This window comes from Notechis scutatus, chromosome 5 (assembly GCF_049901735.1).
Source record: "Notechis scutatus isolate UNSWTSFEM ecotype Mainland chromosome 5, rNotScu1.2, whole genome shotgun sequence".
Taxonomy (NCBI): domain Eukaryota; kingdom Metazoa; phylum Chordata; class Lepidosauria; order Squamata; family Elapidae; genus Notechis; species Notechis scutatus.
In genome coordinates this window covers 81,411,165-81,428,824 of record NC_142013.1, presented here as the reverse complement: position 1 = coordinate 81,428,824, position 17,660 = coordinate 81,411,165, and the positions used below count along the sequence as shown (strand labels likewise).

General features: G+C 35.9%; 1 protein-coding gene across 3 annotated transcripts in view; it reads left to right on the top strand.

Moving 5' to 3' along the window:
* Nucleotides 1-16,428, top strand: part of TSGA10 (testis specific 10) — a 52,751-nt gene extending 36,323 nt beyond the window's left edge. The window contains exons 15-20 of one of the 3 annotated variants that reach the window (XM_026666814.2): nucleotides 3,125-3,310; nucleotides 4,215-4,424; nucleotides 6,668-6,870; nucleotides 7,324-7,428; nucleotides 15,134-15,268; nucleotides 16,121-16,428. In XM_026666814.2, the coding sequence (XP_026522599.1) occupies nucleotides 3,125-3,310; nucleotides 4,215-4,424; nucleotides 6,668-6,870; nucleotides 7,324-7,428; nucleotides 15,134-15,268; nucleotides 16,121-16,145 (864 nt within the window). In that variant the 3' untranslated portion in view covers nucleotides 16,146-16,428. The remainder of the gene's footprint in view (nucleotides 1-3,124; nucleotides 3,311-4,214; nucleotides 4,425-6,667; nucleotides 6,871-7,323; nucleotides 7,429-15,133; nucleotides 15,269-16,120) is intronic. The other 2 variants (XM_087967145.1, XM_026666816.2) reach the window with 2 other exon arrangements.
* The last annotated feature ends 1,232 nt before the right edge of the window (nucleotides 16,429-17,660 follow it).

Below are 17,660 nucleotides of genomic sequence, written 5' to 3'. Positions count from 1 at the left end.
CTGAGCTTTTAAAAGCCGTGGCTGGGCACTGTGGGCTGTCCCCCTTTCCGTTGTTCCATCCTGCCGGATTCCATTCCCACCCCACCAGCCCTAATGTTAGCGAGGCCGGCATTGGTTGTGGCAGGGTTGGGCCAGTGTTTTGGGGCAGAGAGTAGGTTGCACATCTCCCTAAGCAACTGTGGCACTCCCATCACCAACAAGGACCAGAAGAAGCTACAGGAAGAGTGAGGCCCCGGCTGCTTCTCCATCCCTCACTGTCGCCCTTACCTTCTCAGGCTAGGCAAGGAATGACTGGGAGGGGATGGCAAGGGGCAGGGCCAGCCAGTGATAGGACAGGGAGCTGCAGCAGAGGGCCGAAAGAGCCACATGCGGCTCTGGAGCCACAGGTTGCCAATACCTGGTATAGGGTCAAAGTATTGAACAAGCACTGAGAAAATTCAGGTTAAAGTCTATTGCCAACCAGGAAAGCTTTCTTGATGACTTGGGGCCACTCACTCTCTCAGACTAACCTAGTCTCTCTTCTTTGTACTGGAGAAAATTGGAGAACAAAATGCTGTATGCCACCTTGAACTCAGTGGAGTAAGATCAATAAAGCATTTTTAATCAGTCACTTTTATTATAAATAGCATGTAACTGTATATGCATATGTGATACACTTAGTTCGCATGAACCTTTAATCTAAAGGAGGTTTTAAAGGATACCAGGATTTTGTACACAATAGCAAGCCTATAAATGCACCATTAAATATTATACAGGTAGTCCTCAACGTATGACCACAATTAAGCCCAGAATTAATGTTGCTAAGTAAGAAATTTCTTAAGTGAGTTTTGCCTCAATTTATGACTTTTCTTGCCACATTTGTTAAGTGAATCACTGCAGTTGTTAAATTAATAACATGGTTGTTAAAAGAATCTGTCTTTCCCATTCACTTCACTCATCAGAAGGTCACAAAAGATGGTCACATGACCCTGGAACACTGCAATCATCATAAATATGAACCAGCTGTCAAGCATCCAAATGTAAATCATGTGACCATGGGGATGCTACAATGGACATAAGTATGAAAAATAGTCATAAGTCACTTATTTCAGTGCCATTGTAACTTCAAACAATCATGTCAGAGTTTGCAGCAATCCAACCAGTATACAAGTAAATAATTCAGCAGGATTCTTTTATAGAAGAAACTTGTTTATATACAATAATACACTGCTCAAAAAAATAAAGGAAACACTTAAGCAACACAATGGAACTCCAAGTCAATCACACTTCTGGGAAATCAAACTGTCCACTTAGGTAGCAACACTGATTGACAATCAATTTCACATGCTGTTGTGCAAATGGAATAGACAACAGGTAGAAAGCATAGGCAGTTAGCAAGACATCCCCAATAAAGGAGTGGTTCTGCAGGTGGTGACTACAGACCACTTCTCAGTTCCTATGCTTTCTGGCTGATGGTTTGGTCACTTTTGAATGCTGGCGGTGCTTTCACTCTAGTGGTAGCATGAGACAGAGTCTACAACCCACACAAGTGGCTCAGGTAGTGCAGCTCATTCAGGATGGCACATCAATGCGAGCTGTGGCAAGGAGGTTTGCTGTGTCTGTCAGCGTAGTGTCCAGAGCATGGAGGCGTTACCAGGAGACAGGCCAGTACATCAGGAAACGTGGAGGAGGCTGTAGGAGGGCAACAACCCAGCACCAGGACCGCTATCTCCACCTTTGTGCAAGGAGGGACAGGAGGAGCACTGCCAGAGCCCTGCAAAATGACCTCCAGAGGGCCACAAATGTGCATGTGGCTGCTCAAATGGTCAGAAACAGACTCCATGATGATGGTATGAGGGCCCAACATCCACAGGTGGGAGTTGTGCTTACAGCCCAACACTGTGCAGGACGTTTGTCATTTGCCAGAGAACACCAAGATTGGCAAAGTCGCCACTGGCGCCCTGTGCTCTTCACAGATGAAAGCAGGTTCACACTGAGCACATGTGACAGACATGACAGGGTCTGGAGACGCCAAGGAGAATGTTCTGCTGCCTGCAACATCCTCCAGCATGAGCAGTTTGGCAGTAGGTCAGTAATGGTGTGGGGTGGCATTTCTTTAGGGGGCTGCACAGCCCTCCATGTGCTCACCAGAGGTAGCCTGACTGCCATTAGGTACCGAGATGAGATCCTCAGACCCCTTGTGAGACCATATGCTGGTGCGGTTGGCCCTGGGTTCCTCCTAATGCACGACAATGCTAGACCTCATGTGGCTGGAGTGTGTCAGCAGTTCCTGCAAGACGAAGGCATTGATGATGCTATGGACTGGCCCGCCCATTCCCCAGACCTGAATCCAATTGAGCACATCTGGGAGATCATGTCTTGCTCCCTCCACCAATGCCACGTTGCACCACAGACTGTCCAGGAGTTGGGGGATGCTTTAGTCCAAGTGTGGGAGGAGATCCCCCAGGAGACCATCCGCCACCTCATCAGAAGCATGCCCAGGCGTTGTAGGGAAGTCATATAGGCATGTGGAGGCCACACACACTACTGAGCCTCATTTTGACTTGTTTTAAGGACATTACATCAAAGTTGGATCAGCCTGTAGTGTTTTTTTCCACTTTAATTTTGAGTGTAATTCCAAATCCAGACCTCCATGGGTTGCTACATTTGATTTCCATTGATAATTTTTGTGTGATTTTGTTGTCAGCACATTCAACTATGTAATGAACAAAATATTTAATAAGAATATTTCATTCATTCAGATCTAGGATGTCTTATTTTTGTGTTCCCTTTATTTTTTTGAGCAGTGTATAAAACATGATGCATGTATACAATACCCATGCAGCTCTTGCAACGCGGTAGCAAGTACAAGGACAAGAAGCAGAAGCAATCAGAACTCAGAATCACAGAAGCTGTAGAAGCTCTATATTTATACAGACCAGTTATCCGACATAGCTCACAACAGGTGCGGTTTCTTAGTCACCAAACAGTTCCCATTGGCTGACTTGTTGTTATGGCTATCCCAGCTCATAATTTCTTATATACTGACAGATCACTAAACAAACTATTATAAGTTGAGGACTACCTATAGTAGTTTCACATGGTAAACTAAGTCTCAAAAATAAAATCAAAATTTGTATTTTAGGAGAAAGATAATGAAGATCTTATGGAAAACCTCCACATGATCCGTGAACAGGCAGATAGATGGGAATCAAAGTTGCATCAAATGGAAAAAGATTATAACTCCATCCAGATGGAACTTCTCAGTGTAGAATCTGAGAACCATAGACTGAAAGAGCAAGCAGAATCTCATGAAATAGCAATTGGACAAGTAGGTTTTAAAAGCTTCCTCTTATAATCTTGTCTCTGTCTCTCTCATATAGATGCTCTGCATTTATGATCAGATTGCAGCAGGAACTTTCAAAATGGATGTTTATTTTAAGGGAAAGGTATTGACCATTTGCTGCACTTGACTTTAAAACATTCTGATCTTTCTTAAGAAAGTTTAGGATTACAGGAATGGAAAGGCATTAATGTTTGTCTCTAGTAATTTTGAATGATAGACTTTCAACTGAGCCTAAATAGATCTTTTGAGATAGTAGATATGAGAGATTGTAAAATATCTCCCATGCTTAGTCTGGCTATTTGGAAATAGTATGCATGTGTTTGTTCACAGAATAATCTTCTTTTTGATTCTAAAACTGAATTTGCATTCCCAAAGTAAGATTTTTTTAAAAAAATAATTCCTTCTGTATTAATTCTTAACTTCTTTTGTTCTATAAAAAACAATTTTACTGTATTTTGAATAACACATCATTTCCATTTGAAGTTACATTCTGACACAAATTCTTCAAGATTCACACGGTTCTCTATTTTATCAAGACTTCCTTTGTGGATGTAACAAACAATTGCATTGAAATTTACACCACATGATACTTTCAGTATGCAATGAACATCATATGGAATTCTGGATTGGTCTACTAGTGCTATAAGGTCTCTTAACAGTGTATAGATAAAAAACATATGATTTTTTTTTGTATGTTTAGTTTTTGTTTACGTATTTTTAGAGTCTGCTTTTATTTTTATTGACCGTAGAACATTTCAAAATTAACATAAAACAGAAGCAATTTATTTAGATAAACATGCTTATTAAGTAAAACTATTTTTTTCTTTAATATATTCTTACTGATTTATTTATTATGTAAATGTTAATTGGCCTTTCTTTTTTGGGGCAGCATTTAGCATCTGAAAAAGCCTGTAAGTCACAGATTTCTACTTTAGGTAAGTCTCTGGTGAAAATGGAGGAGAAACTTGAGAAAGTCCACCTGGAAAAGGTTTCTATACTCTCAGATTTGACTTCTGCTCGGGAACTGTGCATTAAACTGGACACTAGCAATGAGTTATTAAGCCGGCAACTAAAGAACACAACAAAGGAAGTAGAAAGAGTAGGTATAATATAATTTCGGCTTGATTTATAGAGAGCAAACATTAAAGCTGAAAATTTGTACATATTTTCCTAATGCTTGAATTAAATTCTTGCTGTTTATGGAACATTCTTTACATGTCAGATTTTTCTTAGAGTCACCTGGAGTGAAAATTGTCCATCACAGGAAGTGTATTGTCATATCTCTTGATTCATGAGATCTGTTAAGAAGGTTAAAATAGTAATACAAGAATTTTGTAAAATACCATACCTTCAAATGAGGTCTGTGTGTATGAGTGTGTTTGTCAATTTTGCTCTGTGGTCCAAGGATTCAGTAGAGTGCAGCCATGTGATTCCAGGAAAATTTACAATTATATTATGCATTTGTTCACATGTATTCCATTCCCACTCTTGCATATTCTTAAGTACCTTTTAGTCTTCAAATCTGAACTTAGCAGAGTCTTTTTTGTTATTTCCAAAATCATAGGCAGCCTATCTTTTCAGGTGCTAGAAAACAACAACAGCTGTTGCTCTCCTGTCGATGCATGTAAGCTCACTAAACACATCTATTTGACAAATGTAGTCTTCTGTTCTAATATCTATATTTGGGAACTTGTTTAATTTTTAAACATCAAAGATAGCAGAAGAAAACATTGCCAAATATTACTGTTTTTCATGAACTCTAGTGCCATGATTGTTGTGTAGGAAAAATACATTGTACACTATTATATGATCTGAATATAAACTGCTAAGAAAAGGTAAGTACAATCTGTGCTTATCTGAGAAAATGAATCCTGGATATGGATTTAGCATATCTGCAGACATGGGGAACTCTGCAGGTATAGTTCAAAAAAAGTCAAAAAGGCATGTTTGACTGTATGATTGAAGTCCCAAATCTAAAACCTTGTAAATGCTCCCTCTTTCTATATTGATTCTTGAGAGATACTTAAACTTGTCTTTTTTCTTTAAAACAATAAAATGTTGTCATTCATAATAGACTATACAAATATACAATATACAAATCCATCATTTATTCTTTTAGACTATGAGGAAGATTTGGGGGAATAATGAGAATTTTTTTAAAACTATCAATCTTTTCTATTTGATTGTGCTAAATATTTTTCATGTTGTTTTTTTTCAAAATTCCTGATTTTTTAAAATACTTCAGCTGAATAAAAAATATGACTGGTTCATTTCAAAAAGAGAAATAACTGCAAATGAACTTTAGATTAAGCCAAGGCAGGCAATTTTTTTTCGTGTTCAAAAGGGTCATGCTTAATTTTAAAAGGGTTTAGGGAAGCTCTGAGCACTTCAAGCATGATAATGATGAAACCCTGAAGTCAAATCTGTCATCATTAAATCTTTTATGTGAAGTTTGACCCATCTGTCTCTTTGTGCATCTGACAAAGTGAGTCGTAGTTCATGTTAGTCTGAAAAAGTACTACCAATCTTCTGATTTTGACATCCACTTTACTAGTTGATATTAAAATCCTGCGGCTATTAAAATGGATGTGGTTTGTAGTTATCCCTCTTGATTTAAATACTCTAAATTTATTCAGAGGGTTCTGATATATTTTGTATGGGATGGAATGTCCCACAGTATAAGATTCCTCACTAAGGGCTAAAATAAAAGGAATATAAAAGGAAATTATAAATTATATTCTGCTTGCATAATTTAGTGTGTATATAAACCGGAAAACTGTGGAGCTTCAGATCATGTTTTACAATAGTATCAAACTGGGAAAAGGCTTAAATCAAAACATTAAAAGACTTAATTTTTAAATCACATATCTCCATGTCATGATTTCTGATAATTAGTATGCAGTGTCATTTGTTTACACTGATTGGAAAGGAAACCACTTCCAAACTGGCAAGGCAAACTACTTATATATGAGCCACCAGCAAACCCACTTCCATGTATCAGTGATGTTACAGTGTTACATTTTGTGATGAGATGTCTGCAGGAAAACAGCCAAGCTCAAAGAATACCAAGAACCCAATAATCTGTTTAGTTTTGGATTAACATCATAAATAAAACCCATTTATGTTTACATATTAAGAAAGATTACTATACTGTCTTTAGAGAATGCCACTATAAGTTCTTAGCAGAGAGAGGGCTTCAGTTTTTTACATTAAAGAAGAAAAGCTGAAAATATGACATCTGTTGTGGGGGGAGCATTTCATTTTCAATTTACAGTGTAATTACCAGTTTTTAATATACTACATATTAAAGAAAATGAGAACATTCATTATTTTGGCTTTCAGCTTCAGAATGAATGGGAATCATCTCACTCAGAAATAGAACTTCTGAGAAAGCAACTCAACAATGAAAGAATCTCAATTAAAAACTTGGAAACTTTGCTAACATCCAATCGAGAAAAAGAGTATCAATCACAGATGATAAGTCAAGAGAAGGATTCTGAAATACATCTTCTTAAAGAGCAACTTACTTTGGCGGAAAACAAAATGTGAGTAACCAGTAGAAACAACAATTGATTATCACAAATTAAAAATTACTGTTATACTTTTGTTAATATCCATTTTTACCCTTAGGAGACCTCTTATTAGAGTAGAAGATAGTTTATTTAAAAGTTACTTGAAACTTGCTAGGAAAAGTAAATATTAGGCAAAACAGTATCTATCTCATGGGAATAAAAAATATATTAGAATTTTTAAAACAATTTGTACCTTATTATGAAAACGTGTTTGTTCAATAAAGTTGGAAAATTTTAACACAGTTTAATTCCTTTTGACACAGCACAAATATATAATTGTTTCTATTTTCTTTCTGGGTGCTTATCCAACTATTTTTATATCAAATATATTGGAAGCTGTTCTTGAAAAACTAATCCTATTCTTTATTTTATTATATTTGACTAGTTACATCTTTTCAGTTTAAGTGACAACTTTGTCCTTTATAGCGCTCTCCAGAGTCGAGATTTTTCACAGTTCAAAAACACAATTACTCAACTGGAATCTGAGTTAGATATCACCAAAAGACAGTTGGGCACAGAACGCTTTGAAAGGCAAGTGTGTGACCACATTTTTAATCATTTACATCTGTTTCTCCCAATTAAATAATATACATTTGCACTAATCTAGAAAAACCCAGGGCTAAAGTCATTAATTAATGCTATTAATTTATATACACTAGACCAGAACTAAGACTAAAATTCAGAAATGGAGCATGCTTGCTATGGAACAAGTATTATTATTTACAAGTTCTATTATTTCATGATTTAATTGGGAATAAACTTCTACTTGATTGCACCCCACATATATAAATCAGATTATTTACCAGTTTGAAATGTCCAATTTTATTTTATAATTAGCAAGTACTTCATTTAAACCTTGTGGTTTATAGATTGTTTTTAATAGAAAAATAGAAAATATTTGTAGATTGATTTTTTTCATAAAAACTTGAAAATATCTTTTGCAGACTTATTCAAAGAATGATCGTTGAATTATTTCATTGCATTATAAAATCCAATTATTTATAAAAAGTAAACAAAATACATCATTCCTAATTTCCCTTCAATAAGAAGTGTGCTGAGAGAAATAACCCAGAATTAACTATAACCTCAGTTATTGCCCTAATACTTCCAGAGTTCAAGGAAATTCAATAAAATTGATCACTATAACTTGCCTCTAAATTTATCATCCAGGAAAATATTCTGAAAACTGCAATTTAGGAAAATTAGTATTTCTGACTAATTGAATTACTAAAAACACTTTCAGGAGTAAATATAGTATAGGCAAATAAAAGTCCAAACTCAAATGTACATTGTTGATCTGGAAGTATAAAAGTGCTAACTGTGGGCCTTTCGGTATATTTACTGTATTAGTGTGACCTCTGCCATCTAAAATAGCTTAACTCACTAATCCACTCTGTAATTTCTAAAACAGAATTATGAACCACAAACATGGAACAAAGTATTGAAAAAAAGGGTAGAGAGGAGTAATTTGGTCAAATCATTTTCTCTTATGTAAATTGTGGAGAAAAATTATTTGTTCTGTTTTTATTGGTATGGGGATGAGTTGAGCAAATATCTACTGCTACTAAGCAGATGGTCAGGCCTAGCGCAAGACTGACATAAAAACAATCCAGTCAAAATTCAGTTCTTTATTTATTAACACTATATAGACAGAATATTGCCAGACTAAATCTATCTACCCTAATCTAATGGATATGGATATACCCTAAATCTCTTTCCATAATCCATCTTTGGATTGCACTGTCTCTTGTCTTACCACCATCCCCCATTTGGAATATGCTACCTCCTTTCTGGGAACCTGCTGCTTTTACTGTAGTCCATCACCCTGTCCCTCACATACACATTCTATTTTTAGGCAAACTAAAAGCTCAGACCTATTTGACTGTATATATGTTGTGTCTGTATCCTGTTGGTTTTTTAAAAAAAGATACTACAATTTCAGTTATCAGAATCAACTGTTATTGATTTTACATATTCTACATTTAAATTGCTGGCGTTATATTAATGCTTTGTTTTGCTGTGTAATTTTAATTACACAATTAGACAATTTCATGCTACAGGTAATCCTTAACTTCAGCCATTTATTCAATGACTGTTAGAAATTATGATGATGCTAAATGAAGAATGATGACCCCTGTTGTAGTACCCTTGCTGTCATGTGATCAATATTTGGACATTGGCAATCTGCTTGCCCTTACAACTGGCCACAGGGGCATTGCAATTGCCCTACTTGCCTGTCTCTCCCCCCATCTCAGCCCCTAAAGTGGTCCACCCACATGCACAAAACTGCCTACACTTTGGAGGCCTTGGCCTGCTTCCTGCCCACTTATTCCCACCCCACCATGCCAGGATCCACTTACCTTTGCATTATTCTGCAGCTGCTGATAGGCATACCTGCTGATGAAGCTTTCTCACTGCCATCCTGCAAGCAGGCTTACTTTTTGTGTTGGCTTGGAAGGCTTTCTCCAAATCACACGGAGAATGTGATTTCAGAAGAATGATTGCATTCATTAGCTTTCTAGCCTTCCTAACACAATCCTTCTGAAGGCTAGTCACATTTGATAACTTTCTTGTTCTGAAGGCTAGTCATGTTTGCTAGTTTTCTAGCCTTCATGAACCATTGCAAGAACAGGGCCCATTTGCTAGATGGTGTGAGTTGGTCTCAGTAGGAAGGCCACACTTCGTATTGGTTGGACACATCTTTCAGCAGCTGCAGAGTTAAGTGTTCCTAGGTATAGTGCAACAGAGAAAGGATTTGGGCCTCCTGGATGTGGTGTGGGGAGAAAGCTTGGACCTGCAAGTCCAGGTAGGTTTCTGCACACCAGAATAGAATAGAATACTTTACAGAATAGAATATTTTATTGGCCAAGTGTGATTGGACACACAAGGAATTTGTCTTGGTGTAAATACTCTCAGTATACATAAAGAAAAGGTACATTCGTTAAGAATCAAGAATCATAACGTACAACACTTAATGATAGTCATAGGGTACAATCAAATCAAATCAAATCATACTAGGAAACAGTCAAGTGGGAGGGGATGGGTGATAAGGAGTGGCCCCTTCCACCCACCCAAGGCACCCTGCATCCAGTTAATAACTCTCGCAACTGCTTAACTACCACAATAGGGAGAGCCAGGATTACACTTCTTGAGTGAAACAGTCATGTGGGCATCTTGCTTAGTGACCAAAACTCCAGTTCTAATTATAGGGGTAAGTTAAAGAACCTGTAGTTTCACTGTTTGGATATATATACAAAGTATCTACCAATTTATTTATTTATCGGGACCAAGTAACTTATTGGGACGTATCATGAAGTTTTCCCTGAATAAAACGTAATTGTCTTTAAATGCACTTTCTCCCATGTAAATTTCCCATGATTTTTTTTAAAATATTTTGGGGAGTTTTAAGAATAGAAAGTAGTGCAGGAAGCTACTGGAAGGAAAATAGACCCTATTTCATATGTTTATAGTTCAAACCATATTCAAACCAAATTCAAAATCATACTGCCAAAATTCAGTGGCAAATAACTGAATGCCGGTGGTTTCAGGTTAGGATTTCAGTTTATTTCTTGAGGAGGTTTTAAGAGGAAAAAATTGGAATGATAAGCTTCCATAGGGCAGTTCCTTCTTTCCTTCAGGTTGGAAGAGAACAACTTTTAAAATCTATGTTTTGAAGCATTGATCATTTTGTCACTGAATTTAATGGCATAGTCTCATATTGTTGGAACAGATGCTTTATTGAGGGCTGCATATGAACATGGGTTACTCATCCCTAGCCAATATCAAATAAGCATATGAAGCTGTCTACTGCATTAAATTTAGCAGTGAGAGAATGGCAGTTTTCTTGCTTTGGAAGCCTTATTTTGCCTCTCAAAAAAAAAGTGTATTTCTAGATGTGGGTAAAGAGGTGTAGAATTACCTAAATACAATTCCGATGGGCCAGCGGGGTGAATGTTACCCAACATAGGAAACAAATCAGAAGAAAAACAAAGTTATATGACACTGGTGTATTTCAATATGCTGGGCTTGGGTTTAAACACAGAATGATGAAGAAAAAAGTTATCACTGACTGACTCCAGAACAGGTAACAGGTAATAAGCTAGATAATTGATTTTAAATAATTCTTTCCTGTATTCTTAATCTCAAACTCAGATTTTCCAATGGTATTCACCCTGGCTGTGAATAAAACCCAAATGAAATTCCTCATCCACCCTATCATTCTGGGCTGGAACAAGAGAGATCAGTTTTTCACTTCCTGTGTGACATCCTTTCAAGTATTTGAAGAATGTGGTCATATTATCCAGTCATCTTTTTTCAAGGCTAAAAATACCCAAGTCCTTCAATATTTTTTGTATTACCAAGTTTCTAGACCTCTGATCATTGTTGACCTTCTAACCCAATCTATTTTTTCTGATTTTTTTTTGGAAGGTAGTATTCAAAAATCGCCTTGTGCAAGATGGGCAACAAATAAATTTAATAGATAGATAGATAGGTGATAGATAGATAGATAGATAGATAGATAGATAGATAGATAGATAGATAGATAGAAAAGAAAGAAAGAAAGAAAGAAAGAAAGAAAGAAAGAAAGAAAGAAAGAAAGAAAGAAAGAAAGAAAGAAAGAAAGAAAGAAAGAAAGAAAGAAAGAAAGAAAGAATACTTGTGGTGATGGCCTAATGAGAGCAGAACAGATGCAGCAATTACTATCTATAAATTTGAAAATTATATATCTGTTGATGCAGCCTAGAATTCCATGTGCTGTCTTTGCAGTTAACATTAGTTAACTTCATTCATTTGCAATCAAACATGTAATCCCCACTTACCAAATACTCATTCAACAATTCTTCAAAGTTATGATAGTGCTGAAAAAGGAAACTTATGACAGGTCTGCAAAGAAAGAATCCAGTACCTGTCAATAGTGGTGTCCCCCAAGGCAGTGTTCTAGGACCAACTCTCTTCATACTCTACATAAACGACCTCTGTGATCATATTAAGAGCAATTGCGTTCTCTTCGCTGATGATGTAAAGCTGTTCAATACCACAGACAATACTGCTACCCTACAAAAAGATCTTGACTATGTATCTGAATGGTCAAACAAATGGCAACTTCAAATCTCAACAAATAAATGCTCTGTCTTACATATTGGCAAAAAAAAATCAGAAAATAAAATACAAGCTGAATAGTCAAGATCTTGTTGATGACCCAAGCTCTGTAAAGGACCTTGGAATACTCACCTCTAATGATCTAAGTGCTAGAGCCCACTGCAACTACATAGCCAAAAGGCATTAAGAGTTGTTAACCTAATCCTCACGTAGCTTTTTCTCTGGTAATATCACACTACTAACCAGAGCATACAAAACATTTGCTAGACCAATACTCGAATACAGTTCATCAGTCTGGAACCCTCATTACGTATCTGATATTAGCACAATTGAGAAAGTCCAGAAATATTTCACAAGAAGAGTTCTCCACTCTTCTACTCGTTGTAGAATACCTTATGCCACCAGACTTGAAATTCTAGAACTAGAAAACCTTGAATTACGCCGTCTTCAGTCTGACTTAAGCATGGTATATAAAATCATACATTGCAATGTCCTACCTGTCAATGAATACTTCAGCTTCAACCATAACAACACAAGAGCACACAATAGATACAAACTCAAAGTAAACCGCACCAAACTTGATTGCAGGAAATACGACTTCAGCAATAGAGTGGTCAATGTCTGGAATACTCTACCCGACTCTGTAGTCTCTTCCCAAACCCCAAAAACTTTAACCTTAGACTGTCTACTATTGACCTCACCCCTTTCCTAAGAGGTCTGTAGGGGGCGTGCATAAGCGCACCAACGTGCCTACCGTCCCTGTCCTATTGTTTCTCTTATTCTTTTATTTTTCTTATATGTACCCATTTCATGTATTCACAACTATGTATACACTTATACTTATTATCTTGTAAACAATTGGCAAATCAAATAAATAAATAAATAAAATAAAATAGATAGATAGATAGATAGATAGATAGATAGATAGATAGATAGATAGATAGAAAAGAAAGAAAGAAAGAAAGAAAGAAGAAAGAAAGAAAGAAAGAAAGAAAGAAAGAAAGAAAGAAAGAAAGAAAGAAAGAAAGAAAGAAAGAAAGAAAGAAAGAAAGAAAGAAAGAATACTTGTGGTGATGGCCTACTGAGAGCAGAACAGATGCAGCAATTACTATCTATAAATTTGAAAATTATATATCTGTTGATGCAGCCTAGAATTCCATGTGCTGTCTTTGCAGTTAACATTAGTTAACTTCATTCATTTGCAATCAAACATGTAATCCCCACTTACCAAATACTCATTCAACAATTCTTCAAAGTTATGATAGTGCTGAAAAAGGAAACTTATGACAGGTCTGCAAAGTTGCAGCTGTTGCAGTATCCTGGTGTTCACATCATCACAGTTTAGGCATTTGGCAACCAGCTCACATTTATAATGGTCAGTGTCTCACAGTCATGTGATTACCTTTTGCAACCTTCCACAGATGGCTTCTGACAAGCAAAATCATTGGGGAAGCCATTAGAAAATTTGTAAGTTGTGATCTTACTGAATTTAACAATTCACAACGATTCACTTAATGACTACACCCAGAACTGATGTCATAATTTGTGTAGTCATATGATATTTTACTACGTGCTGTGTACCAATGGAGTTGCTAGTCCCATTTGTAGTTGGTAAGTGAGGACTATCTGTATTATTGTTATTACTATCTGTGTGATTGCTATTAGATTAGAAAACTAGGTACTACCTATCCTATTCCTTTCCTTTTGTATTTTAGTTTCCTAAGTTCATCCCCTCCTCAAGAAGCTATTGCTAAATCCCACGGTTCAGAGCTTGGTGCATTTCATTTCCAGTTTAGTATTTTCATAAAGTCATTGGAGAAGGTCAGCAGTTTTGGATGAAGTATTATCAGTATGCTGATTACATCCAGCTTTGCATATCCACTTTAGGTCATCTGAGTGATGCGGTGGAATTATAGATCCTGGAGGCTGTGGGTGTCTGGATGCAACAGGTTGCAACAGGTTTCAGAACAACCCTAGCAAGATTGAATGGCTAGGGGATTTGGGGTTTTTGAGCCCCTTGCTTGGTTATGTTGTATTGGATTGTGGCTTTGTAATTTTTTTCTGGCTGTTATGGTGTTTATATATATATATATTTGTATAAGTTCTTGTTTTTAATATTGGGAGCTGCTCAGAGTCAGGCTTCTAAGATGAGTGGCCATATACTGTAAATCCAATAAATAAATAAATAAATAAAACATCACCGTTTGCTTTTCGGACATCAGTTTTGTATTTCTGGGCTACCACTCTGTAGTTTTCCATTGTGATCTAGTCCTATTTGCATTTCTTGCATGCATCTGTTTTATTTCAATTCTTTGCTAAGTTTTTTGTTTAGTCACATTGACTTCTTTTTCTTTTTTTATCTTTTATCTTCTTATTGAAACTGCATCCACATTTTCTTTTAACAGTCTTGTTTCTAATTGTATTTTAATGTAATCTTCCTTAAGAACTCTTGAGCTTCTTTTCCCATTAGCTTCTCCCGCCGTTGCATGTATTTCATCCTTATTTTGAGTAGGCTGAAATAAAAGCTAAAATCACTGTCAAAATTGAGACCAATGTGGAGGAAAGGATGTTTTGGAAATAGGCAGTGTTCACTATATAAATGGACCAGAGTCCTGAGGAGACAATAGTAAAAAGAAAAGCAGATTTTTGGCAGTCTCTTTCCATGTAAGTATTTGTTTGTTTTTAAACATGCCACTGTGGAGACTGGCAAAAATATTGTTTTACTTTCTCCTGACCTTTGTGTGTAACCAATAAGACTAACACAATACTAAACAGAAGGTAACAATTTAAAGAATAACTCTAGTGGATTCCATAGTATGCCCTACATTTGAAATAGGCACTGATAGAATTCCATCTAGTTCAATTCTTCTGAATTCCATGCAATAGCCTGATCTTCTATATTTTGTTTAAAATATTTTTTATTGAATCAATTACTCTCTGACCTTTATATGCTCTCCTTACTTCAACATCTAGGCACTTACTGTCCAAATTTAGGAAAAAAATTATTTGTCTCCCTTTTAAAAATAAAAAGTTAAAAACATTTATCTGGGATTTTTAAGAGACGGTAGCTGCTGGACTTTGGAAAGTATGTGCATTAAATACTCTTATTTAAATACATTTTTTGAAAAAAATTTAGGGAACGTGCAGTCCAAGAACTTCGCCGGCAGAATCGTACAGCTTCATATCATTTAACTTCTACGATAAGATCGACATCACCTGAACGTTGCCGGCACTGGTCTCCTGAGAGATCTCTGGATAGATCTTTGGATGGGTAAGAAAATGTCTGCTAAAAATATATTTCCTTTCTCTCACTGTTACTCAGGTATAGATCTTCTCTTTATCATGTTACAAAGACATCCTTAAATTAGAAATGAAGTCCATCATTTTATTTCTTTGTTGCTGAACTGCAAAAGTGTACCCAGGATGGCTCATAAAATCTCAAGGGTTAAAAACTGCTAAGAGAATTCTAATTTTAATTTTTTTTTCTTTTGTTCTGAACTGTTTCAGGACAGTGATTGGTTCTGTATCATGGTTTGCTTAATCATGAGTTAATAAACCACAGTTGGCTGGGTTATCTTCAAGCTAAGCCATAAACCCTAATCAACTGTGAAGTTCGTGCCAAGCAAACCATATCAGTGGCATCTATGGAAAAGCTGGGGCAGCGGGGAGGGAGCTGTGTCAGACTAACGGAAGCACTGTTATGCTCCCGCCTTTTTATATATTCATCATGATGTCACATATTATTATTGCAATGCTGATTTAATTATTCTGATGCCAGCAGAAGGCTTCTGAAGATGCTATGAACTCATTCAATATTTAGATCCCCTCACTCATTCTTGGATCTTTTGCTTCCTTTTTGTTTTCCTTACCACAAAATTATTGTGTATTTATTTGTAAGAGTTTATTTTCATGGTTGGGAAGCACTTACAGAACTGTATGGATTAAACATGCTTTTGAGATCATCAGTAAAATGGGGCATGTTTTTTCACAGACACCATAAGTATTATCCAAAAAAGAATTTATCTTATAATTCAAGAATGAAAAAAAGATTAGTGTGTTTGTATGTGAAAGGAATGTACAATCACCAGTGGATAAAATACAAAATTTCTTTCTTCTTTCATAGGGATTCTATTTCAAAGGACTTCTAATTCAAGAAGATATGGAAAAAATTAGCATCCATTATAAAAATACCAATACATGCCAAACCAAACTCAAGGTTTATTAAAACAGTTGCTTTAATCCAATTGGTAAAGGATAATGTTCAGAGTGCTTATTAACTGAAGAAGCCTACATACACAAATATTTTATTTGGGGCATTACAATAAAAGCAATTATTGTTTTATAAAATAATTTTTATTATCAAAAAGATGTTTTGAAATGAAAATTGAACTGCACACCATCAAAGAAATATATTAAATGAAAAAATTAAAAGGCTTCTTATTCTTCATTTATTTGTTGTATCTTGGTTGCACATTTGCTAAATTGTTTAACATTTTGAGAAATTGATAGTCAAAATCAGTTTTACACAACCATTCAATTCTTGAATTATTTTGTTTTTAAAAGCTGATGACAAAGTCAGTGGGTTTTATCCCATTTTCTCCTTCTGAGAATGAACAAACCACAATGAGTGTGCTGGTTTCTGGATACCCACACTGACTCGACTACTCCTGGAGTTTAGGGAATCCAAGGAATAGGCTGATGGGTGTTATGGATGAAAGAGTTGGCAAAACTGATACATATATTTTATGTAAAGCATATCCAATACATCTTTCTCCTCCTATTTTCTCCACAACAACAACTTTGGACTGAGAGAGAGAGTGACTGGCGCAAAGATATCCAGTTGACTTTCATGGCTAAGGCAGGACTTGAACTCCTGCTTTCTAGCTTGATGCCTTTACCAATGTGTGTTTCTGAAGTATGCCATCATTTTCATGTCATTATTAATAGAATTTCCAAGATTCCATAAAAAACCGTCAGTTTTATTTACATTGGGGAGATCCACCTTACTCATACTTTGACATTGAAATAAGTAAAAAATAAGAAATTTCTTAATAAATCACAACTTGAACATGAATTGATTGTATGATGTAGCTACAAAAAATGCCCTAAACCGCATCAACAAAAGTAAAATGTCAAGGTAAAGAAAAGTAATTGTTTATTCTATTTTGGTCAATCCACATATTATAAAACTTAGGGGGAACAATTGGAGGCATTAAATATTTAGTCTGGGAAAAAGTCTATAGAAAGACATGGCAGCTATGAATCTCAGGAGCGATTTGTTCTAGGAAATAGGACAAGAAAGGTTTAAAGTTTAAATTACAAGATTAATTATGGCTGGGTATCAAGAAGAATTTCCTCATTGTTGTTCAACAATGGAAGATACTCCTCTGGAAGAAAAGGTACAAGAATTTTCTCTTAGGATGAATGCCTGGTGTTTATTCTCCTCAATCAGACAAATCTTACACTAATTACCAGTCACAAAGAAAAAACTCTAGGAAGCTTTGATAGAATAAGACACAAAACATCAATGGGAATCATTTCCCATTGTCTACCTATCTATCTGCTTACTCCCATCTAATCTATATCTACCTTGCCCAGAATGGCTAGGAGAACTTGGTTCCTTTGGATATTTTATATCCTGCTGCATCAGAAAGCACTACATT